General features: G+C 37.2%; 1 protein-coding gene across 1 annotated transcript; it reads left to right on the top strand.

Annotated features, from left to right (window-relative positions):
- Positions 1-837: 837 nt before the first annotated feature.
- Positions 838-25,014, top strand: NEK5 (NIMA related kinase 5). The gene is made up of 22 exons (XM_066313234.1): positions 838-971; positions 2,693-2,789; positions 4,168-4,265; positions 6,194-6,277; positions 6,389-6,459; positions 7,690-7,776; positions 8,900-8,954; positions 10,985-11,185; positions 11,272-11,353; positions 12,914-13,050; positions 16,320-16,519; positions 17,792-17,858; positions 18,199-18,318; positions 18,601-18,684; positions 18,783-18,887; positions 19,783-19,863; positions 20,679-20,751; positions 21,514-21,630; positions 21,825-21,950; positions 23,003-23,140; positions 23,764-23,878; positions 24,259-25,014. Exons 1-22 carry the CDS (start codon positions 855-857, stop codon positions 24,452-24,454), a joined length of 2,451 nt encoding a protein of 816 aa, XP_066169331.1. The 5' UTR covers positions 838-854; the 3' UTR covers positions 24,455-25,014.

The raw sequence follows: 25,014 nt of genomic DNA on the forward strand, positions 1-25,014 counted from the left end.
GTGGATGCGGGGCTGAGCCCGGGGGGAGCTCACCCCTGTGCGGGCATCTGTGCCGAGTGCCGCTCCTCACCTGTGGCTGTCAGCAGGAGCTGCCTCTGACCCAGACGCCGAAATCCCAAACGTCCCAAGGTCGCCCTGCTGGCACTGCCGGTGGCCCTCGGAGGCTGCCAGTCATGGAGCCTGTTGCAGAGCTTGGCTGGCGGGAAACGTCTGGTATCGGAGCTAATCTGCCTTGCTAAAACTCAGGACATCAAATAAGAACAGTTTTGTAGTGTTTTCTCATATTCAGGTATGCAGCTTTGCCTATAGAACCACTGCAAGTACCCAGTGACTTCAGTGTTCCTCACAGAGGTTTCGAGACTGCCGCTAACGCCCTATTTCACTTGGCCAAGGTCTGCGGCTTTTTGTTTTGCTGCCAAGGTTAGATCACATTAGAATAAACTAAATCAATATGGAATGAGTTGTTTTTTTTTTCCCATTAAAAGATCAATTCTGCAGTATTGTTCCATTCACAAAATAATGTCACCTTTTACAAAATCATACCATAATCCTACACCTAAATCTGTACTTTCTTCCCATGCATTAACTTTAGGGTCCACTATGCTTTTCTTTATGAGAGACTCATAAACTTGCTGCTTATTAAAAGTTAAAATCTGCAGTAATCTGCATGCTTTCAGGACATGATATTTTTAGGAAGAATCAACAGCAGTAATGTTATAAAAAGTAATAAAAATGACAGTCTTTAAAGGTAGTGTCTATTTCAGTAGCACCAACTCGGATGTTAAAGCACTGACTATGTGCAGTACTAATTTGAGGAATTTTTATTTTAGCCATTGCTCTTAGACGAATACGTCATGGATAAATATGAAGTCATTAAACAAATTGGAGAAGGATCTTTTGGCAAGATATTCTTGGCAAAAGGAAAAATGGATAATGAGCCATGTGTTATCAAAGAGATCAATTTAACTGAGGTAAACAACAAAACCTGAATTATATTTACCAGACTGTGTTACTTGCATTTAGCTGGGTATGAATTTAGGTTATATTTTATCTCCTTTGTAGTTCTATCTCGTTTATATAGAGCTAAGCTTTCCAAAGACTGTATTTGCTAATTTATTAGTTAAAAAGCATTGATGAAATACATATTTTGGTAATAAGTCTTTGCTTTTTACTGCATTTTTATTCTTTTCAAAGCTTCTTTCTGCCTACAATATGTGGCACTGCCTAATTCAAATTCTGTAATAGTTGATTCAACTCCAATGAAAATATTGCCACTAAACAAATCACAATTCTATGGTAAATGTCTCTGAGCTTTTTCATTTCCTTGTTTCCCACGTCCATATTTTCAGATGGGAGTAATTCACAATGGAGTATTTCCAGTTCTCATTTATGTTTATGGCAGTTCAATTCATCTCATCTGATTTTAAATTTCCATTCTTCTGCTGTCAGCATTTGAGCTGCTTGACCAGACACCCTTTCAAGGAGATCAAGAGAATTAAGTCTTTTTAGGAAGCTGTTGATCACATGTATTTTAGATTTCTGATTTAGAATGAACTCAACTGGGCCATGAAGATTCTGTCTTCCTTCCCACTGACTGCAGAGGCAGCTTAGGGCCTCTTGCTCGGGTGCTGGCGGAATACCAGGGCTGTATCTGGTTCCATAAAGGCAATTAAAACCTCTGTCATTTCAATGCAGGGGTTTTAACAGTCAGTTTCAATGAGTGCCTATGTGCTTTTGACAGGTCTGTTGCTATTCTGGGTCACCCCAGTGAATTTCTAATATATTAGAGAATTACAGTAGAAGAATGAGTTCTAGAAAGAGCTGTATGACTTCCAGATTCAAACCCAGAAAAACTGACACATGAAATGAAAAGATTGGGTAGTTTCTCTCTCTGCTCGTGACAATAAACCCCATGCATTTCTAATCTTAGATTTTGATGTACTACTAGAAGAATAGCTGCTATGAATCTGTGAATCCCAGTTGTTCAAAAATCAGAAACCAGAGACAAAAATTGCTACTTTGAAGTCAAAAGATATTTTTTATGGTAGCTGTGTTTTATTCAGTTACTGATTTTTGAATCTTTAAGGATTACATTACAAAACTATTTCATAATAATGAGAGTAAGAAACTTTATAAATACAAGTGGACATCTTGAAAGATAGACAGTCAGGGAAATAAATTTTTAAGTAGTATTGAGGGGAGTGTGATCATAATAAACTAAATAGAAGTTTTCCATTAATGTAACAGGGCAAAGAGTTTGCCTGAAATGTTACAAGAACTAGTAACACCAGGAAAATGAAGGATTTTTTTTACTTTGATCTCTTGACATCACCGCTGTTATCATTACAGTCATCTACATCCATACTTGTCAAATTCTTAAGGGAATTCTTTAACTTTAGAGTTTAAATTCTTTAACTTAAGTTTACATTTGCATATTAGTAAAATTTACTAACATTTGCATATTAGTAAAATGTCAAAATTGGGTTTGATTTCACTGATGTTCCAACAGTTTCAAACATACACTGCCAATTTTTTTTTTATGTTATATATACATCATACTTTATAATATTTCTACATCGTCTTGGTAACACTGTATTTTTGTATTAGCGAGAATAGTTTGGTGATGATGTAGCTATTTTTGAAAAGGGTTAAATATACCATTGCTAGCATTTAGTTTCTTAATTCTTTGTAGATGCCTGTGAAAGAAAAAGAAGCCTCTGAGAAAGAAGTCATTCTGCTGGCCAAGATGAAGCATGCAAATATTGTAACCTTCTATGCTTCTTTGCAAGGTTTACGTTTAACATTTCTGTTTTAATTGTGGTGAAAGGAGTGGAAGGCAGAAAACCCACCTAGTTAGTGTTGACCACCCATAGCCCTGTCCCTAATGCCTTACTTAAACGTGGGAAAAGATCTCAACTTCTAGAAATGGATACAAGGCATCAAATTCAGTCATCACTTCTGTTTTTCACATGTGTGAGTGGGCACTTGGCATGAATCCTAGATCCTGAGGTGTTTGTACGGTACAACTTGAACTTTAGTCTTGATTTTTTTATGGGAGTCCAGAGTTTAATGGGAGTTTTCTAGGAGTTTCAATAGAAGAGAGCTTTTGAATACCGCAAGGAAAAGGCTGATCAAATAGGGCAAAAGGCTGATGAAATACACAAGGAATAGAACGATCATTTCATCTGATCTAACCCCGGGATCATCATGTTTTGTTTATCCACATCATATACATATGACATTATATGGTTATGACAGACATGTCATATATGCATACACACATATATACATACTTATGTGTGCATATATATACACACAGACAAAACAGTCAAGTACAAAAAGAGGCCATTAAATAGAAGTGCAATCTGTAAGTACACTTGAAAATGTCTTTCAGCATCTGGAATGTAAAAACAGCATCGTCATTTCGTACCTTGATACAGCACTGTCTTTCCAGTGATCCAGTATCAATCTCATAATGCTGTGCTAGCTCTTTTTCTTCAGATGTATTTTGAATTATCACTCAAGGATAAAGAATTCTTCAGGACTGAAAGAGAGAGAAGGAATTCCATTCTCCATGAAAGCTAATTCCCTGTATTTATTTTTCCTCTGATGTCTGCCATAAGCAGTGACTTATATAATAAAAGCTATAGTTGCAGCTTCTGTTCAAATTGTTCTCTTGCCCAGGACTGTAAATGTTTTAGGGGACATGTAAATCAGATAGTCTTCTAACCCCAGAGAGGTAAGAATAGGTCGAATTTTTCTATCAACCAGGCCTTTTTGTTAATTTTTGCTTTTTGGAATATTGTCTACTTTTAACTTCTTCCATAAGCCTTACTCCATACTTAGTTATTGAGGAAAATACACCTGAACTTTGAAGCATTCTGCTAAGTTTCCTGTAAGAACATCTGTCAGTGGGGTCTCCTAAGGGTTTCCTCATGTATTTAATATTTTGCTAAATCTCCATTTAAGTATATTTTCACATCTTATTTTTGCATCAGGTTTCACTGGAAGTATCCATTTTCTTTTTCTCAGTTAGTCTTTGAAATGGAGGAGTAGGTAGAGGTTAACTGCTACCTTTTGAAAGAAGGACTGTAAAAATAAAAATAAGTTGTTGCTGTGTTAATGAATAATACAGGAATAAAGGCAATATTATGCTTTTCCTTCCAGAAAAGAGCAAGCTATATATCGTGATGGAATACTGTGATGGTGGAGATTTAATGAAGAGGATAAATATGCAGCATGGAGTGCTGTTTGATGAGGAGCAGGTGAAAGACGTTTTCTTTAGAGAGAAGAACATAATGTGTGAAACATGTGGTTTGAATTATTTAGTAATAACGGAACTTTTAAAGAAAATTTTGGTAATTTTAGTTGGAGTGTAGGAAGGTTTTTTAGCACTCTTTAAGATCTGAAATTAATTCATTAGCAGTATGATGATGACTTTTTTAATGCTCCCTTCCTCCTATTGCTCTTTGCATTGTAGATGTACTTTTTCTTTACATTAGTAATATACCCATTAAACCATGAAGACCTTCTTTTAAATAGTGCTTTCCAATTATGGGGAGGGTGTATTATATACAAATTCCTACTTTATTTGTGCTATTTGCATCATGGCATATCCTTCTTTATACTGAAGTCTGTGGTAAATCTCTCATTCATTTCATTTCAAAACTTCTCTGATTCCATTTAAAAGTGTTAAACCAGTGCAGAGAAACAAGCCCAGATATCTGACTGCTTTTGAGCCACGTTTGTGTATATTTTATTTTGTAAATAGGTGAGTATGATAGGTATGGCAATTCACGGAAGTAGAATTTCCCACTACTCCTTAGTTATTCCTTTATTTTTTCACTAACTCTTAGCTTTCTGAAGGAATTTTTCTTTATGTAGGAATTAGTGGACTGAACTTTGAGGTTATTTAGTCATAAATAAAATCTACTTTTGCAGGTACAATGAAATTTTTCTTAGAAACTAAGTAGGTAGTATCCAACCTGCTAGTGGAAATATACTCAAAGGCATAACATTGAAGGAAAAAAAACCTATTGTGATTTTTCTTTTTGCTTTAGGAGTAAAAAAGGAAGTCCTTGGTGGAGAAGTCAGTTGAAAGTGAATAACTGGTTCAGTAATAATGAATTTTAAGATCCTGTTGGGAGTCATACTAGAGGCAGAGAGAACATGAAAGAAAATAAAGAGAGGACAAACCCACAGATCATGAAAGCACAAAGGAAAAAAACAACACACAAACCCCTTGACAACGAAACCAAATGATACATATCCATAGCAAGGCAAAAGAAATACAGACAGAAGAATGAATTATAGAAACTAAAGATGCATATACTGATCAAAGAAATGGAAGCAAATTTTCCCAATTTAACATAATAGTATTAAAATATCTTTATATTTTCAAATGTGCTTCTGAGAAAGCCTCATTTGTGGCATCAGCCCTAATCAGGAAATCATCTATTTGATGTCAGGCATTGCTGAATAGAAGGTTAGAGGAATAAAAGACTTGAATCAAAGTCTTTCATGTGCATGAATTTTCCTAAATAGAGAAGCGTATCAGCAGCTTGTAGTTTTGTTTCTGAATTTAGTCCGAAGGCCTTTATTTAAGAAGACATGTATATTGGAAGGTAAATATATGTTTAAAAGCTGTACTGGACCAAGGATAAACACATGTGCTTACTCATTATGCAAGTTTCTTCATAGCTTGCTTCTTTCACCACGTGTCCTTCATCTTTTTTGTCTTTTTTTGTTGGTTCCTGGGTCACATTCAGTAGAACTACAAATACTACAGCTGGGTGGTATGACTTCCATCACTGAGGATTAAGAAGCCACTTCCCAATTCTGTCTTTGTTATTTGCACTCCCTCACTTCTTAAAAAAGATCTATTATTCTTACTCTCCTTTGGTATGATTCTTTAGTCTTGGTTCAAGTGCATGTCCTGGCACAGCCAGGGAAAACTTCATGGGGATAAGTGAAGTAGGCTAGGTATCTATTTCCATTTAGTTCAGTGATAACATAAATGGAAAGGAAAAGTCTATGGCATTAACTTTAAAAATGCCCTTTTTACTGTTTTACATTGTATATGTTCTATATATTTTAGATTTTTTTGTTGTCTTTATTTTATATATTTCAGTAAAATGCCCCATTAGAGTCACACAAATTCATAGGTATCTGTTCTCTGTAACTCTCATTGCAGATTCTCAGCTGGTTTGTGCAGATCTCCTTGGGCTTGAAGCATATTCATGACAAGAAGATTTTACACAGAGATGTAAAAGCACAGGTAGTAAAACTGGTGTTGGAAAGGGGGTTATTTTGTCATATGAAACATATGCTTAAGAAGTTCTTAAGCATATATTTCATTATCACATACGATTTTTGGGTTTATTTGCAGAATGTTTTTCTTAGCAATAATGGAAAGGTAGCAAAGCTTGGGGACTTTGGCATAGCAAGACAGCTGAACAGGTAAGCACAGTTTTTAATCAGTCTGTGACCTGCACCAAACAGGAATGTTTGTGACTGTCCAGAATGCGGCCTGAATATGCAAATTATTTGTGGATTGTGCTTGCTCAAGAGGTCTGATGCTACATTTTCTCCTGTTATCCTTAAAACATGCCATCCTGCATGGAACCACTGATTTATGTAGCCTAGTAACTGGACTTCTGCTAGGTATAGGACAGAGGGTAGAGAAGCTACAGCCTTTGCCTATTCTCTGTGGGACTGACATAAGAGATTCTGGAGGCACAGTTGCTGCCCATGCAGCTGTAATAACTTCTGTTACCTCGTAAAAACAAAAGTGAAGAGCATTTAAAACTAAAAAGAGAATAAAGAAAGAGAGTTTGTACAGATATTGTCTGTCCTCCAAGACTGAATCTATGTTAATTTTTTAAAAAGATCCATAACAACCACCTGAGCCTGAGATCATGGCATGGCTGGCCTTGCATCTGTATTGTTCTCCTAAAAAGAGAGGCTTTATCTTTAATGACTCTGGAGACAAGTTTGGCCTATCCTGAGTAGTGGCCAAAACATGCCAGGGGGCATGATAACAACAGGAAAATACTTAGTTTTGATCTCTTTTTGTGCTTTGTTTATCTTTGACAGATCAACTCTCAGCATGTAAACTACTGATGCCCAAAATGCCTACCTTTAGAAGTATTCAGGGCATAGTTGCTATAAGGATTGTTTGTACACAGCAGAACTGTACCTAGCAGACAGAAAGTAAACCTCAGAATCTGAATGTCCAAGTACAGACATTTTAAAAAGTATATAATACGCTTATACAAGAATATAATTTGAGCTTGACAATACTTTTCCTCCTGTTACTAGTGAATTAAGTTTCTGTGGTGAGTCAACACTGGATGTGCACACTGCCAGGTGTGCACAAAAGCTGTGTCACTCCTCTCAGCTATACAGAAGAGAGAAAATACAATGAAAGGCTCATGGGCCAAGACAAAGACAGGAAATTCCTGAGCTTTCTGTTGAAGTGCAAACACTTTCCACTAATAAAATAGTAGGTGACTTTACACACAACTGGGAAATGCCATAGTTTTTCATGGGATGTTCCATTATTCAACTGTTTGGAGAGCAGAAGTAATGTCCCCCATAGGCTTTTAACCTGGGGCAGAGAGGTCTCTAATTCAGTTGTGTGTAAACTTTTTCAGTGTGTAAGCCTTTTTGTTCCTTGTGTTTCCTTAGTACTGCAGAGTTTGCCCATACCTGTGTAGGGACCCCCTATTACCTTTCACCTGAGATATGTGAAAATCGACCATACAACAACAAAACGTAAGTCTCTGTCTTTCCTTTCTGTGTGTGTGAGGATGTGCAGGTGTGAAAGAACTCGTTTTAGTAATATGGTTTAAATCAAGTTTTGTATTATTGTGTACAATAATTGGGTGAATCATTATACACAACAACTACCTTATACTATACAACTATACATAATGTCAGTTATATTTTTGACTTACAATGTCCAAAATATAGCAATCATGACTTTGCTGTGATTAATCTACAGGCTTAATATATTTTTTTGCTTTATAAAATTACTTATATATATATATATATATATATATATATATATATATACACATATATATATATATATATGTTTTAAATGTATGGTTTATGTATGTTTTTTACTTATAAATATAAATGTTTTGGCTTTATAAAATTACTTATACTTTAAACTCTCCTTTGATACTCCTTGTTAGTAGTGGTGGGAAATGTAAACCAGTGGTTTTTTTCTTTGCTTATCTGCTTCTTCATCAATTACAATATTTTTCTTGTTTCCAAGATGTAATAACCAATGCATCTTTGCAGTTCAAAGTTTGTGAATTTATGATACACTCATTTATCATTTATAAAAATACACTAAAATGAAAGCTGTTCGTTTGGCTACTTTGGAAATTTGCAGTAGCCACTTTCAGGAAAGACAAGTAGGTCTGAGGCTTACCACGAAATACCAGATGAGAAGCACTGCAAAGCAGGAGGTGAGGGGACCTAGACCCTCTTCTCTTTGTGGGGAATATGACCAACACCAAGTGTTCTGGAGCTGAGAGTTGCATCTCAGCTCTGAGATGCTATTCAGACAAGTTTACTCCCTTATTGTCTCCTCAGCTATTGAATCAGCTTTATCCTTCATCCTGCTAGAAATATTAAGCAGACTTCCTGTATCATGTGCCTTTTCCAATTATAACGATAAAACCTCTTTGGATCCCATAGAAAGATTGGTGCCACAACTAAAAATAAATTTCTAGTTCTTTTTTGTCCATCTTAAGAAAAAATGAAATTTGCATCAGTCTGTGACAGAATAATGGTAATAAGCTTGGGAGCTGAGAAGAGGTACTGATTACATGGATGAAAATATCATAGACTTTTCACTGAATCTTTCATTACTTCCTATTCGCAGAGATATTTGGTCTCTTGGCTGTGTGCTTTATGAGCTGTGTGCACTAAAGCATCCTGTAAGTACTGTACAATCAGCTCATTATCATATTATTAGAAAATATAGTGGTCACCTTGCAAAGCCTGTAGTAGTAATAGTATTCGCAGTCAGCTACAAGAGTTATTTTATCTTATTTATTGATATAAAAGAATGACTGCTAGTGTTTAACTTTTCATATTATATCTGTTTTGTGCATCACAAAATAAAAAGTATTATGTTATATTACTATAACTTCCATGTATGCACGTGTATGTATATCCTTTGAACATATATCTTCATAAATTGCTAAACCTTTTCAAGACTGATGAATGGAAAGAATTAAAGACAGGCTTCAAGTTTAGGCTTAGGTATATAATTTTATGAATTTCTATTTGAAAATACCAGTCTATGCTTATTAAAGAGCCTAAACCCTACATTTCCCCATAAAGTGGTTTGAGTCCCTGGAAGAATTTTCCTAAAGGAAATATATTTTGTTTGAAAGCACGTTTATGTCAGAAAATAATTGAGATAGCATCTTTAACAAGTTTTGTTGTCCTCAGCCTGGTCTGAGCCTCTAGAAATCCTCAGCCTGTGACTATTACATGGAGAAGGGAAGACAGCAGAAATGAATCTTGACACCAGGAAAAAGATCAGGTTCCTAGCACCAGCAGATGTTGACTTTTTGCTGAGCTCGGATGTGGGAGAAGGTAGAGCAGCACTTATAGAGCAGTTGTGCTGGGCTAGGAGCAAGGGGGACACTGCTGAGGAAAACTGCTGATTTCACAAAGTGGCAAAACATAAAATATTACTTTGTATGAATATTAGGTGTTTTATTCTGTATTGTTGCCCACTGTTTCAGTGTGAGGGCAGTGACTCAATGCAGATGTAGACAGGAAATGCAAGTGAAGTTAAGGTAAATTCAATTCTGCCACCTTCAAAATAGCTGCATACATAAAAGGGTGATTTTTGAAAGAACTTGGGGTTTTTTTTTTGCCTAAGGCCTTAAAAACTGTATTGTCGCTGGCCTCTTAAGAGATCTAGTGAACTGAAAGGACTGAATTATCTGACTGGCATCACTTGTTAAAAAATTAGGATTGTATCTTAGTTCTGGAGGGAGCACAGAATGAATGCTACAGCAGAGGCTGTTCGGTGAAGTGAGGTTTTGAAGGTGAATCCTGTGAAGACAGTATGTATGTAGATCTCTGTTGAACAGCTTTTGGCAAATTACATCATGTTTCATTCTGGAAAGATGGGCTTCTGTGTTGCTGTCTGACAGCAGAGGGTGAAAAAAACTCTTCCAAGTACAGAAGTCATTGCACCTTTTAGTTGTGCAGCTGAAACCAGGAGAATGTAACCAGAAAATACAATCAGAGAGTGGTTATAATAATTTTTCACAGCAAACCGTGGTTAGCAAGGAAGGATTTGTGGAGGGATTCCCCCCTACTCCGCTCTGTGAGACCCTACCTGGAGTGCTGCATCCAGCTCTGCAGCTCCCAACAAAGGAAGGACATGAACCTGTTGGAATGAGCCCAGAGAAGGGCCACAAAAAGGATCAGAGGCTGAAGCACCTCTCCTGAGGTTGAGAGAGCTGGGGCTGTTCAGCCTGGAGAAGAGAGGGCGTCAGGGAGACTTAGAGCAGTTTTCCTGTGCCTAAAGGGGGCCTGAAAGAGATGAAGGAGGACTTTTTACAAGGGTGTGTGGTGATAGGGCAAGGGAGAATGGCTTTAAACTGAAAGATGGTAAATGTAGATATTAGGAAGAAATTCTTTACTGTGAGGGTGGTGAGGCACTGTCACAGGTTGCCCAGAGAAGCTGTGGATGCCCCATCCCTGACATATTCAAGGCCAGGCTGGATGGGGCTCTGAGCAGCCCATCTAATGATGGGCTAATTGGAAGGTGTCCCTGCTTATGGCAGGGAGGTTTGAATGAAATGATCTTTGAGGTGCCTTCCAACCCAAACCATTCTATCACTGTGTCAACAAGTACCTATTTTCAAGTTGGGGTGTCTGGTCCATCATTCTGAACCAGCAGTACTTACTTGTCCTCTATTTATTGTTTTCTCTAATTAAGTTTCAAGGCAATAGTTTGCATGAACTGGTGCTGAAGATTTGCAGAGGACGTTTTCCACCAGTGTCTCCTAACTACTCCTATGATCTGAGGATATTAATTTCCCAGTTGTTTAAAATACCTCCTAGAGATCGACCATCCATCAATTCTATTCTAAGGAAGCCCTTCTTGCAGAAACATGTTCTCAGGTATCTGCCCCCTGAGGTAAGTGACTGTACTGCTGCCTGATGAGAGAAGACAAGTATGAAAGTAGTATGACCAGTTCTATCAGATACTGTTTTTTCTGATAGGTAGCACTGGAAGAACTCACACACACCGTGATACATAGAAAAAGATGTTCAGCATCTCACTCTGGAGCCAAGCAGATACAAGGTGATAACAATATTATGTATCATTTCTTCTACAGTGACATTTGTTAGTTATGAACCAACTGTTGACTGTAACTTTCTCCAGTAGTCTTGACTGCACATTTGGATGAAGGGTTTCCCCCAAAACTAAAAGTAAATAGAGAACTGCAACGGCAGAACCATTCACCCAGGCGGTGCACTGCTGTCCTGTTCAGGGCAAGACAACTTTAAAGCAGCTCATTAGCTATGATCATCTAGAGGAGCTGCCATAGGAAAGTGATGAAACATTAACCTTAGTTCTTTAAAAAACAGAATTTCCAAAAGTGAGACTTTGGTCTAGTTTATGCCTGTGACATGAAAAACATCCTTACTGTGTGAAAAAAGCATAAATCTTGCAAAACATGCTCCACAGTGTTTTACAAAACAATAAAAAAGTACTTTACAAAGTCTTATAAATTTTATTAAATCGTGAGACAGTGAGCTCTATTTTGATTTAGTAACCATTGATAGACCAGATTATGTATGCAGTTTCTAAGAAAACAAGAATGAGATTAAATGTATGTCTATGAACTGTTGAATATCTTGTGTGTTTCTGGCAGTGTAATTTTGTTCTAATTCTGTATTCTTCATTATATTACAATGAGACCTCAAATTTATCTTTGGAATATCAAAACAGTTAAAACAATTAATGAAAATAACCTGTGTAGTTACTTAACTGCACTTGGGACTTCCCTCTTCCCCCCTACCCTCCCCCATCCCCCCTTTCAAAAATATTCATCAGTAGTGTAGGAACCTTTGTTATTTTGAAAATCACTTTCAATGAGATTTATCTGCCTGCACAACCAATGCAATTTGGACAGAAACCTAAACAACTAAATAACTTGGGCACTTAAAAAATATCTCTGATCATTTAATCATAATTTTAATACATTTTATCCCCCAAACATGATACTCTAACAGTCAACACTCATGAAAGATTTAAAACTCACTTAGAAGCTACTTAACCCAAGAAAGGACACTGTTTTTCATTACTGCATCTAAGATATTTGCAAAATACTAACTCACCAAACTGGAATGGTCTGTACTTTTATTCTCCTACGTGGGAAACTGATATGATAGATTTTTCATTTTTCAGCCTTTTCAAATTTCACAAATCCTACATTGCCTAGCAACTTGTAGAGTATGGAGGGCTATTATTAAGGGAATGCCTAAAGCACCTACAGCCCGTGAATTAGACCTCCCGCTTTCTGTTCTCAGAACTGGCATGAAACCAACACTGTAGTTTATAAAGGTCTCCCTCTTATTTAGTGTGCTGTGCAAAACTAATCAATAAGATCTTCTTTACATGAATGTGACAGACCATGTTTTCAAAGCATGTCACTCTCAGAATGAAAAGCAGGATGCTTAGGAGCTGTGAGGTATGGTGATGAAGGTGAAAGGATGTAATGTTTATTAACCCAACCTGTCAATGTTAGGTGTGGGCATCCTACTATAGTTTGCAACCACATGATCATTAGTCATGTAGTGAGCACAATTTTGCAATAATTGCAATAATGCAATTTTTTAATCTCTTATTGTTAAAAAGCATATAAACTTCAGAAAACAAGAGTCCAGGACCCAGTTTCTCTGGAATCTGGAATAGTGATGCCTTTCAAGAAACAAGAATTATTTCAAAGAAATGAATGGAAGCCTCCTTCAAGAGTACAACAGCCTATTATTCAGGTACTGTGCATCCACATTCTCATATATATACACACATAGACATATATATACACAGACACACACACACATAATCATCTTCAGAATTATACATTAATACACACACACATATATATATATATATATAATCTTCAGAAAGCAAATACCTGCACTTAAAAAAGACACTTTAAAAGGCTTAAGACATTAAGATGTATATTTAGCTTAATGCCTATACTAAGACAGTAGAGACAGTTAAATGTGCCTGAATCCTCAGAAGAGATATTTTGGAAGCTTAAATGGGAAATACTGGGTCTAGGCTGCTTTGGTATGGTCCTTTGTAACAAAAGGATTCAGGCATATTTTGCATTTATATTTGCACAGAGGCAAATAAGCTCTGCATTTGCATTTGTTGCTATAGAAGCACATACTCTGATCCTGTTACTTCAGCCCTTCTGACAGCTCATTCATGGGTAAAATCACCAGCACTCACTGCCGTTCCCTCAGATACTTGTTACTGACAGCCTTCTCCCAAATGTAAGCTCAGTTTTTCACAACCACTTTGTCTCCCACTTGTTTTCCACCCACTCCTTTCCTCAGCCAGGGTATTGGCTGTATGCTCTTCCCAGCCTCTTTCTTACCATCACTGCACAGATTTATGTTTATCTTTAAAAGCATGCAGTAGTATCTTGAATGCTGGTGAACATAAGCACAGCACATTTACAATCTGGGAGCCCCCAGATCTGCACACTGCAGTTACATGAGTTTAACTGCTGATAGGGAACATGGAATTCCCAGAACTGCGTCCTTCACACTATCGTAAACACTAACTATGAATAATACTGGCTCTATGTAGAACATAGGACTTCATTTTCTTCACAGTTGCATTTATGCCAATGTAAATCCAGAGATTAATTAAGTTGGAAAGGTAGTTTCCTTTCACTGTGCATATAATTAAAGTCCACAGTGTTTTGACCTACACTGAGAACATTTCCACATTCTTTCATCATACAGATAAACAGTGTGCAGGGTTTCAGGGATACTTGCATAGTGCCATACTTTGAAGGTGTTGCTTCAGGATTCACAGAATCACAGAATGGTTGAGGTTGAAAAGAACTTCTGGTCATCACCTTGTCCACACCCCTGCTCAGGTCATCTAGATCCAGTTGTCCAGGACAATGTCCAGTTGGCTGTTGAGTATCTCCGAAGATGGAGACTAAATCCTATCTGGGCAACTTGTGCCCCACCATCAGGCACCCTCCCTCACTGTGATAAAAATGTTTTGTGATGTTCAGAGGGAGCCTTCTGTGTTTCAATTTGTGCCCATTGTCTCTGGTTTTGTCACTGGGTAGCAGTGGAAGTCTGGCTCCATTCTCCACCCTCCCTTCAGGTAGCTGTAACTATTGATAAGATGCCACCTTCAGGCTAAACAGAACTAAAAGAGCTTCTGAGCTCTTCTAGCCTTTCCTCACAGGAATAATGCTCCAGGCCTTTCACTGGACTTTTTCAAGCTTGTAACTATCTCTTTTGTTCTGGAGAGCTCAGAATTAGACACAGTACTTCATGTGTGGCCTCAAAAGTGCTGAGCAGTGCAAAAAGATCACCTCCCTTGACCTGCTGGGAATACTTTTACTAATGCAAGTCAGGATGTCATTCACCTTTTCAGCAAGGGCACATTGTTGGCTAATGGTCAACTTGTTGTCCACCAGGCCCCTCCTTCTTCTTCTCTGCCAAGCTGCTTCCCAGCTGTATGGCTCCCAGCACATGCTGATGCTGAGTGTAGGACTTTGCACTTCCATTGCTGGACTCCATGAAGTTTCTGTAATCCCATTTCTCCAGCCCTTTGTGGTCCATTTGGATGGCAGAACAACCCTCTGGTGTATCAGCCACTCCTCCCAGTTTGTGTTATCAGCAAACTTGCTGAGGGTGCACTGTGCCCCCCTCTCCCCTGTGATCTAAATCATTAATGAAGATGTTGAACTGTAGTTACTGGCCTTCAGCTATGCTTCACCCTGTGGTCACTACCCTCTTTTCTTTTCAGTGAGCAATTTCACTGCCTGCTCATCCCACCCTCAGTTCATCAGCTTCTCTTATGAGGATTTTATTGCAGACAGTGTCAAAAGCCTCCATGAAGGCAGTTCAAGATAGAAAATGTCCACTTGCTCTCCCCCTTGTCTGTCAAGCCAGTCATTTAACTGTAGAATGTTAGTGAGTTGGTCAAGCATGACTTCTTGGTGCCTGCTTCACTAGTCACAGTTCACAGTCCTCTGACATTTATTTAGATAGCCTGATTTGTTCTCCCTGCTGCTTGGGATTGCCATATTTCTGGATACCATACCATAAAACCTACATCACTGAGGAATGAGGTAAACACTTTTTGAGATTACCTCTTCCTTGGGAACTTTGCTGACAGTTGGAAACTTTCTTCTTATACGGATATGAATTTATATTCTACCACAATCTGGACTGTCCTGCAGGTACATGGGCCTATTTTCAGTGTATCTATGAAGGAAAATGGGGAGGAATAGTTAAGTGTATTTACAATCTGTGAAAGTGATACTTAGATGCATTTACGTTTATGTAAGAAAGTAAGCAAAATTTAGCATTTTTCTCCTGCACCATATAGTCTCCCACAATAGAAAGGTTTGTGGATGTGTGACCACAGTTATATCATGCAGTGGCAGCTAGGTGATCATCTTCTCTCCATTGTTCCTATTAGAAATGGAGACGACAGTCTTGTCACGAAGGAGAAATACAGAGATGTTTCATCACAGTAAGGGCTTTGAGAAATGAAAGCCCAACTCCCACATGCACGTAATCAAAGAGACATGAAATGAAGCAGCACAGTGCTCCCCTGAAAGCAGCCATCAATGCCTGTACTGTCCAAAACTACATCCCACGTTCCCCTTGCTATCACATGTCAAAATTAGCCTCTCCTGGAAATAATTCAGTGCTTTAGGCTCCAGAACAATGAAGGGACTCTAGGACAAGGACACTGCAGAGTACAAAGCCCCATGCTGACTTACTCGTGCAACAATGTGGGCTGCTGCTTAATGACAAGAGCGGATGGAACAGGGGAAAAGGAAAAGGCAATGTGAGATCACATAAGCCCTGAGAAGTCTGGAAGTTTCTGGCTTATATTTGAAAGGATTTGGAAAACTTACACTAACTATACCATAGACAGTTATATTACCAAGAAACTCAGACTGGGGAGAAGTACAGGAGGCTAATTCAAACTTGTGCTGATACAAATGAGTAAAATACAGGTAAAATAACATCCCTTATTATGTTTTCAGCCACAGACTTCCAGATTTAATATGGCAGAAAGACCAGAAAGCATTAGAGTACATGGCCATTATGGTCATTATCATGAGAAGCTTGACAACTTGCAGAGGAAAGCTAATGTACATTGTGACTTTTCCCATATCAGCCAAAGAGTCGAAGATTACTATAAACTAAAAGGACGAGTTGCACCTCCACCTCCACCACCCGACTGGTAAACATTTCACTCTATTTATGTCTGTCTTGTGTATTTTGAGCTATAAGCCTTCCTGAGTAAGTAATGCTGGCTATAGTTGATTTAGTAGAATGCCTTCTCTGCTTCATCTTGGATAATTTTAATTTTTTTTACAAAGTTTGTTCTGCAACAACACAGTTCCTGTTCATCCAAAAATTCCATCTGAATTGACCTGATGTTTGACATTTCATTGTCAAAATGCCTCCCAAGTCTCAGCCCAGTCTTTTACTGGGTAAAAAGTAAAACATAAGCTTTCTGTAGAATCTCTGAGTAGACCAAGGACAAACACTGTTTGTCTTTCACACCAGGATGAGAATTATACAAAGATCAGAAGCAGTTCTGCACTGAAGGGAACAGAGTGAGAGGCAGGCCATGAAAGTGGGTTTTTTCCCATGCAGCGCTCATATTTCTGTTCCAGATATAAAGACCCTTTCTCCAGCAGTTTGTTTATTTCAAAGCCTTTCTGTTACAAAGTAGAGGTACAACCTTAGGAGATTTCCTGTCCATTCTGTGACTGGCCATTTTAGGTGAGAATGAACTTTGAAAATGTTGAGAAAGAAATTTTGAATACTTCCAAAGCTTTCCTTTAAAGTTGTCAGAATGATTAATTTTCATTCAACAACAACCATGTTTAGAATGTTTCAGTTACGGATGTTCAGATTTAGAACATCTTTCCTGACCTGAATTTCTGCTGCCTTATTTAAGGACAGAGTCAATTCAGTTTGGCTCCCTGCAGCACAAGTGGATTCCTGAGGTAGTAAATTAAATAAATGGGAAACAGGGAGCTTACAAGTGACTGATGGTTATTTTATATCAAAAAGCAAAGGAAGAGTTTAGAAACTACACAGTCTGACTGATAAAACTAGGCACGGAGGACAAAAACAATAAAAAGGTTGCTGAATATACAGCCTCCATTCTGACAATTTTCACTCATTTTGAGGACCAGAGAAATCAATTTTGTTTTAATTAACGCTTTCAATACCATTTATCAAGTAAAACTGGAAGGGCTTTGCTGCACTCTTCAAAAGGCTGAAGTAATTGAAGTGATAGGAAAGGGAATGCCTGGAAAGAATGTCCCCTTATTTTACTGTTGTGCCATAGTTATACATATTTTATCCATATTTATATATTCATGTAGAACAAATAAAGCTCTGTTTGTCATATGTGGTAGAACCTATAGAGAAATATTTGTGCAAAGGTAGCAGTCTATGAAATAAAACGTAGTATATGTACATCACTTTCTTCTCTCAGGACTGCAGAATTTCTTCAAAGGCGGTTTGAAGCCCAGCAGTACAAGATCAAAGTGGAAAAACAGATGGTAGGTAAATGCTGAACCACAGAATAAAATCTGTAAAATAAGGAGAATGAAAATCCAAAGATGAATTGTTGTCTTTTGGACAGCAAACTGTAACACTGTCAGGTAGAAGGTTTTGCTCTAGCAAATTCCCTGATCTGCTTTGCAATATTCATCCTGAGGTTTTATTTTCTCATACAAAACTGTAACAATGTAAAATTCTACTGTGACTATTTCCTCCAAAAATGTACACTGGCCTTGCTGCATTCTTCAGTGGAACAGGGCGAGTGAATTGAGTGAGCATTGAAGGAGAGGATTCTAAATGAAAACTCATTTGCTCTGGGATTCATTTGTACATCCATAGGGACTGCGACCATCCTCTGCTGACCCATATCATGACCAAATACAGCAGCAGCAAACAAAGGAAGAGCATCTCAAAACCCATCAGCAAAACATGTCTAAAAAGAATGAGATGAAAGAACAGGTAAAAGAATCTCTTCTTTAATTGCCTAGACCTCTCTTCTTGTACTTCTTGACAGTAGTATTACTGCCATAAGAATTCTTTTTCATCAGATCCTCTTTTCCATCATCAATTCTCTTCCATTCATTTCCCATATTTTAATAGAGAAACAATATACATTTACAGTTTTGCTTTTGGGTAACAGAGAAAACAAACTGATACTTCTCTCTTATGTGAACATATTTACATTTAATCTTTCTACTTTGGTTTATTAAAAACATATTCTACCCTACTGCTCTTCAATAGGAGTATTTGAAACAATTGCAGAAAATTCGGGAAGAATACCACAGTGATATAAAAGAATTCAGATTTAGAGCAGGAGTACTCCAGGTAATAAAGCTCAAACATATGGGTACTATACTTACTTTTTTATGCTAGAATACTTTATTAGGACTTGAAATGAACATTTTTAAAAAAATGTTCCCTAGGAGAACCAGAAAATACAAGATAAAACCTATCTTGTGAGGCAAGGGAAAGCTGAACACCAGTCTGAAAACAAAGATATATCTGGAAAAGGAGAAGAATCACTTCAGGTACCTGTACCATCTCCATCTAAATAGATCTTTCTGAGCAAGTCCCACACTTTGATTCATTCTCTGGGACAAATCTGCCAATATCAGTAGTATCCTCCTCAATGATCCTGGATCTGACTTTTACTAAAATAAATTCACACCACTTGATGAAATAAAGTGGGTTATAGGCAGTCAGAGCCACATTAGAAGAGAATTTGGATTCCCAGTGCTTTAGTGGGAAATGCATGATAATGAAAAAGAAACATTAGATTTTGGGCCTGCCTGGTGTCACTTTGTTTCATGGGGTCTCCATCTTTTGGAGAAACTGCATAAAAGTAAAAGTTGTAAATAGTTGTGGTTTCTCCTGAGGCTGAAGGCATGCTCTGATTGCCACCGATCACAGAAGAAGATTTATACTATTATTTACTTTGCTTTTCTCTGACACGTTCTTACAGGAGGCATAATAATATAAAAATAAGTAATTAAATATTTTTCAGTGTTGCCAGAAAACAAGATATTGCAAAACAGGCCTATACTTTCTACAGGCATAGGTTTCCACTAAAATCTTGATTTTAGTCACTTCCAAAGTTTTCCAGAATGAAATAAGTCTGAGTCATCTTGCATGTGATCATAAAAAATAAAAGATGTATTATTTATATCTTGACACATTACTGTATTTCTCTAACATGGGTTTTTGAAAAATCAGAGGCTTGCTCTTTATGCAAGAATTTCTGGTTTTCTTTTTGCCAGATAAGCCAGAATTGGCAATGAATGGAATATTCTTATAGATCTATGTAAAGGAAATTTATGACCATATTTGCTACTTAAAGAAGTCTCTTTCTTTATGTGATATACACATATTAATTTACAGAGAGTGTAACCAAACTGGGTTTGGTGTTTTTTTTTCTCCTTCCAGGATATGGACGAAAACTTTAAGCAAGTCAGACTCCAGGATAGGCAAGACCAAACAATATTAGAAAAGAGACGTAATACAAAAGTATCCATCTTTACTGTAGTATTTTTTTTTTTAATTTTGTCATTATGTCTGTACATTTAAAATTACTGTGTTACTATGGTAGGTCCAGAAATGAAGTTATTTGACAGTCAATTAAGAGTGCTGGTTATCTGTTTGTTAAAAGTTTATATCACAAGAAAATAAATGAGATTTTCTGCTGATTTGAGGGAGATTTCCTTTAGATATTCCCACCTAGTAATCAATCTCTACCTCCTCCTCATTATATCAAACTGCATTAGTAGTGCATGGGAACTCATGTTTATTCAAAGTCTAAGTAAAGTCAAGTCAGATTGCTAATTTTTAAAAAATTTTGTTATAAAATGTGATTCCATATACTGCTTTTTAAATCATAGAAGGAGATGGGAATTGAATTAGAAATGCACATGAGATACCAGGAATATTTCTGAGCATAAAATCACTGTGAAGTGAACTAGAAGTCTTTTGTGAAATATTGCATGGAAGCAGTACAGTATTCAATTTACTTCTGGTTGACAACCAGCTGTAAGAACCAATCCTGTGTATTGCAGTGATTTCAATTAAATATTTATCAAAGGCCCTTAAAGTCAATGCAGTAATTTTAAAATATCACTAAAGGAAAAGGATTATATTTAAGGAAATCTATTTTTGTCCAATGTGTTCAACTCTGATCTGCTTAAATAGAAGAAAAATGTTGTTAAATAGAATTTATTTTCAATAGAAGAATAATTTTCAAATTAGTAGTTTCATATAATCAGTGTACTTTTAATTAAGTGCTTTTATTTATTAAAACAAGTTAATAACATGTGAATTTTCTTTAGGGAGGAGTAAGATTTGAAATTAATTTAGATGTATGTTTTCCTGAGGAAGACAGCATTCAAGAAGCAGAGGTATGTTTTAGTTCTGTTCAAAGCATTTACATGAGAAACATGAGAGCTCCATAATCTAAGATTTGTTTCCATTACCATCATGCTCTGCCTTTGTTATAATGAAGCTTCCTATAGAGGATTTGTTGTCACGTTGCATATGTTTGCCCTTCTACAAGAGGATAATTGCTTAGAAGAAAATTGGGTGATACTTGGGTCAGTCTTTCACATGGTAAAATATGAAGGAGTGCAGATATTTAAATTTCCTAAAATGGACTTGAAAGGAAGAACTTATCTCAAAAGTGAGTTAGTCTGCAAATGCTAAATTTGATTTGTAGATTGTTTTAGTGCATTTCTATTTCTTTTCACAAATGAAACAGCATTGTATCACAGAGCAAGAACAACTACAGACAATATTATGTTTTCATTTAGTAAAATTATATTTGTAGCTTATCAGTATGTCATAGCTACCTATTAAGATTTTTATTAGTATATTAGAATTTCAAAATATTCTTAACAGCAACAAAAAATTATTTCTAGTATATATATTTAATTTATAAAGCGCTGTTTGGTTATTCTGTTGCTTTACATCTCAGTGGAGCCCCATGCAGCCCTCTGATGCACAAATCACAACGTGGCTCCTGAGTCCTGCTGCTCCACTTTTTGTTACACCATTTTCCTGTGCGTACATGAGATTGGCTGGCAAACACAGTAAAATGAGAAGGGGTTAGCTATTGTATCGTAGTTGTTTACTAATTACAGAGTAACTTACTGTTTTTTCAGGTACTAGATAAACTCAATGAGACTTTAACTTTTGTGGATGGTCAAAATCTTAAGGAGAAATTGGTGGAAGTTTATGAAGATCATACAGACAGAGCTTTGGAAAAACTGTCTGACCAGCCAACAGGTATTTATTGGGGAAATGCAATGCTGAGTATTATCAGTCCTGAAAATTACACAGGAGTTAGGTAAATTCAGTAACTCCAGGATATAGCAAGTTTGTCTCACGAGCTCTTTCTTTACGTCACATATTATAATCACATGGATATCTACTTTACAAAAAATCCAAAGAACTTTGCCTCTTCTTTTTCTTCCCCTTAGAGTCCATACACGATATGAAAAAATCCAGAAAACATTGGCAACCTGGAGCCCCTCAGACACTGATGAATTTTTTAGCTGGTGCTGATGTCACATCTACATGTCCTACCATGGCTGGAAATGAACTTGGTAAGAAAGTTTTGGCTTTCAGTGAAGCACTGAAAATTTTGGCAGTGAGCACTTAAAATTCAGACTGAATTCATCCATACCTGAATGTTCATATGATCCAGCAGGCTTTTAATTGCAGGACTTTGTAACAGCTGAGGTTATTGTACATGTTAAGCCATAGAAAACAGTTGTCACTTTCCCCTCTAACACTGCAGTCGTGCTGTGTTGCTCCTACATATCGTATAAGAACACTGTGTTTTGTGAATCACTCTGTGTTCTGGCTCAAAATGCCAATCTGTTCAAATAATCATCACCACTTTCTCAGGCCTTGAGCTGATGGCACACAGGAATGAGGGCAGTGAGTACCAATGCTGTCCTGGAGTGTGGTGGAATTCTGAATTCTGTTTTTCCTCTGCACACAGTGGCAGTGCCACCACTGTCACAAGTGCTACCTCACCCAGCTGTGGCTGAGGTGATGCTCCACTTCAGAAGAGAAAAGGGAGACCTCGGCTTCTCACAGTACCACTGCATATATTCCCAGGCAGACAAGTGTCTCCAGTGACTGGTTTCTGTAAACAAGGAGCTCTTCTACCATTCCACACCCAAAATAGTAAAAAAATAACCCAGAGGGCTTTCATGGATAGTAAAGACAAAGCAGAATATTACTAATACACCACCTTTTGCTTATTCTGCCTTAGTTGAAAGACCACAGGGAACAGGAAGAAACAGGAACTTTTTTAAAGCTCTTTTAAAACAAGAAGCCAACTAGCTTCAGAGCAAAGGCTGCTCAATGAAGCTGCACCTGCCTATTCCAGGTTTAGCAAGAAATTACTTAAGCAACAAAACAGTGTTAAACGTTTTTAGTGATGAGTAGTCCAGACTATTTTTTCCTATCCATCAGATGAAGTAATTATAAAAAGAATCAGGAGTGTTCCATAAAGGGGAAAAAAAATAAAGATTCCAGAATTACACAAAAAAGAAGTCAGTGTTGAGACTAGAAGTCTGAATCTGACAAAAGACAGTGCTGAACTATCGTAATGTGTTAGCGACCTGAGAACCTTGCTGTTCTTCAGCTCACCATGTTATTTTGCCTGAGGACATCCCAGAAAACAGGAAGCAGTGGAAACAGACACCACCAGAGACACTCCTGAGCATATTAGCAAAAGCAGAGCTGTCTGATGATTCCTTTATCTGTTTTGAAGAAGACAAAGGTAGGATGGGTTTTCTTTCCCTGTAAATTGTGCATATTATTCTTTAGTGTAATATTTCTTCTACCCTTAGCAGAGGGTCTGTGGTGAGAAACAATATTTTGAAGCAGTTGGCAATCTAGAAAAACAGGGACAGAACCTCTGCTCTTCCAGGCCGTTGCTGCTTTCAAAAGCAGGAGAAAGGGCAAGCCCTACTTACTGGCTATTACCTTCACATCCAATTCTTTCATTTGCTTGGGTAGACAGGAAAGTTACTACTGTCAGCAGGCTGGTAGGTACCACAAACCTGGAGCTAGCCCCTGCAGCCATTGAGGTTGAAGAGCCCTGTAGAAAGCATTTCTTCAAAAACATACATGGTGACTTAAAATACAGTGGTGACTTTACAAGAGAGTCCATCCTGATACAGCTGACCCTGCAGTTGATTCAAACTCACCTCCACTGCAGCCCACACTCCTAAGGTAACACTGCTTCAAAAATGACATTTACTTTCCATCAACAGAACTGTGACATTTACATTATTGTAATTTGAACAAAACACTTCAAGCATTTTTTATTTGATATTCCTTTACACATACTTTTATAGTTTTCTACTATACAACTGAAGGAAAGTTTTTCTTTCTTTACAGAAGAGGGATTAACTCTTTTGCCTCCAAAAGAAAACAAGGAAGATGATTCAGAAACATACTCTGCTGTTGCTGCTGATGAAGGTAGACTTGAGCCAAGATCAGATGATGAAGACACGTAAGTAAAGCACATCAGAAGTAAAATCTACACAACTGGACAGTTTTCTACGTTGCATTGCATAAAGCTTTGCTGTGTTACTAAAAATTCGTAAATAAAGAAAACTTACTTGCTAGTTTAGCTTTTAATTCTGGTATTTGTCACAGCAAATGCTGTCACTCAAAATTACAGCAGAAATATTAACATGGCCTTGCAGCTCTTTTCTCTTGCCTTTTAAATATAGGTAAACAATCTGACAGAGACAGAAGAAACAGCTCACAATTAGGTGTGTCGCTTGTATATAAGTGTTAAGAAAACACCTAAGAGTCCTTGAACTGAGAAAGATTTGTAATAAACTTATATTTATTTAATTAACATGATTATCTTGTTTTGCTGTGCAGGAATTTTGAAGATTCTGAAGATGAACTCAGACAAGAGCTGGAGGAATCTCTGGAAAAATTGTCAACTTCTCCAGCAGACAGAACCATGGAGTCTCACATCTTTTCAATAGATAAAGGTCAAACAGAAGAAGAAAAGATGAGTTTACCTCACAAACTTGAAAAATCTGATGACGATTTAGAAAATAGTCATGGGTAATTTGGTGTTGACGGACATAATGAAAAAGCATTAAAATTATTAGAAGGCTGTAATTTTGCTTTAAAGGAAAAACAAAGCAGGGTACTTTCCAGATGTCTGAACATTGAAGAAGCCTCATCCAGACTGAAGTGCTGTTTCATCTATTATTCTGAATTACCTGGACATACCTGACAAGTCTTGTTTGAGCAAGTTTGTGTACTCTGATTGTGTACTCTGTTTAACCATTTTCGTATCATGTAAGAGAGTCTCCTAGTTTGTGTATTTTATTTCCCTGGATAAATCAACTCCTTGTTTTAAGAATCTCTTCCAGCTTTTCATAATCAACGTGTACTGCCAGTACAGCTTTGTAATCTACAGTTTCAATTTACACAGTACTGACACTATGTAGTAACATCAACTGCTCAGGAGTTTTATATAGTAGCGGTAAAAGGGTTTATTAGCACCATGAGAATTGTGCATTCCCCAGTTCCTAATAAAACAAGTAGGCTCTTCCAACCATATTTTTTCACATTAAAAGTTTCATACAATATGAGTGAATCTTAAATAAAGGAAAAACTACA

This window comes from Sylvia atricapilla, chromosome 2, assembly GCF_009819655.1.
Source record: "Sylvia atricapilla isolate bSylAtr1 chromosome 2, bSylAtr1.pri, whole genome shotgun sequence".
Lineage (NCBI taxonomy): Eukaryota > Metazoa > Chordata > Aves > Passeriformes > Sylviidae > Sylvia > Sylvia atricapilla.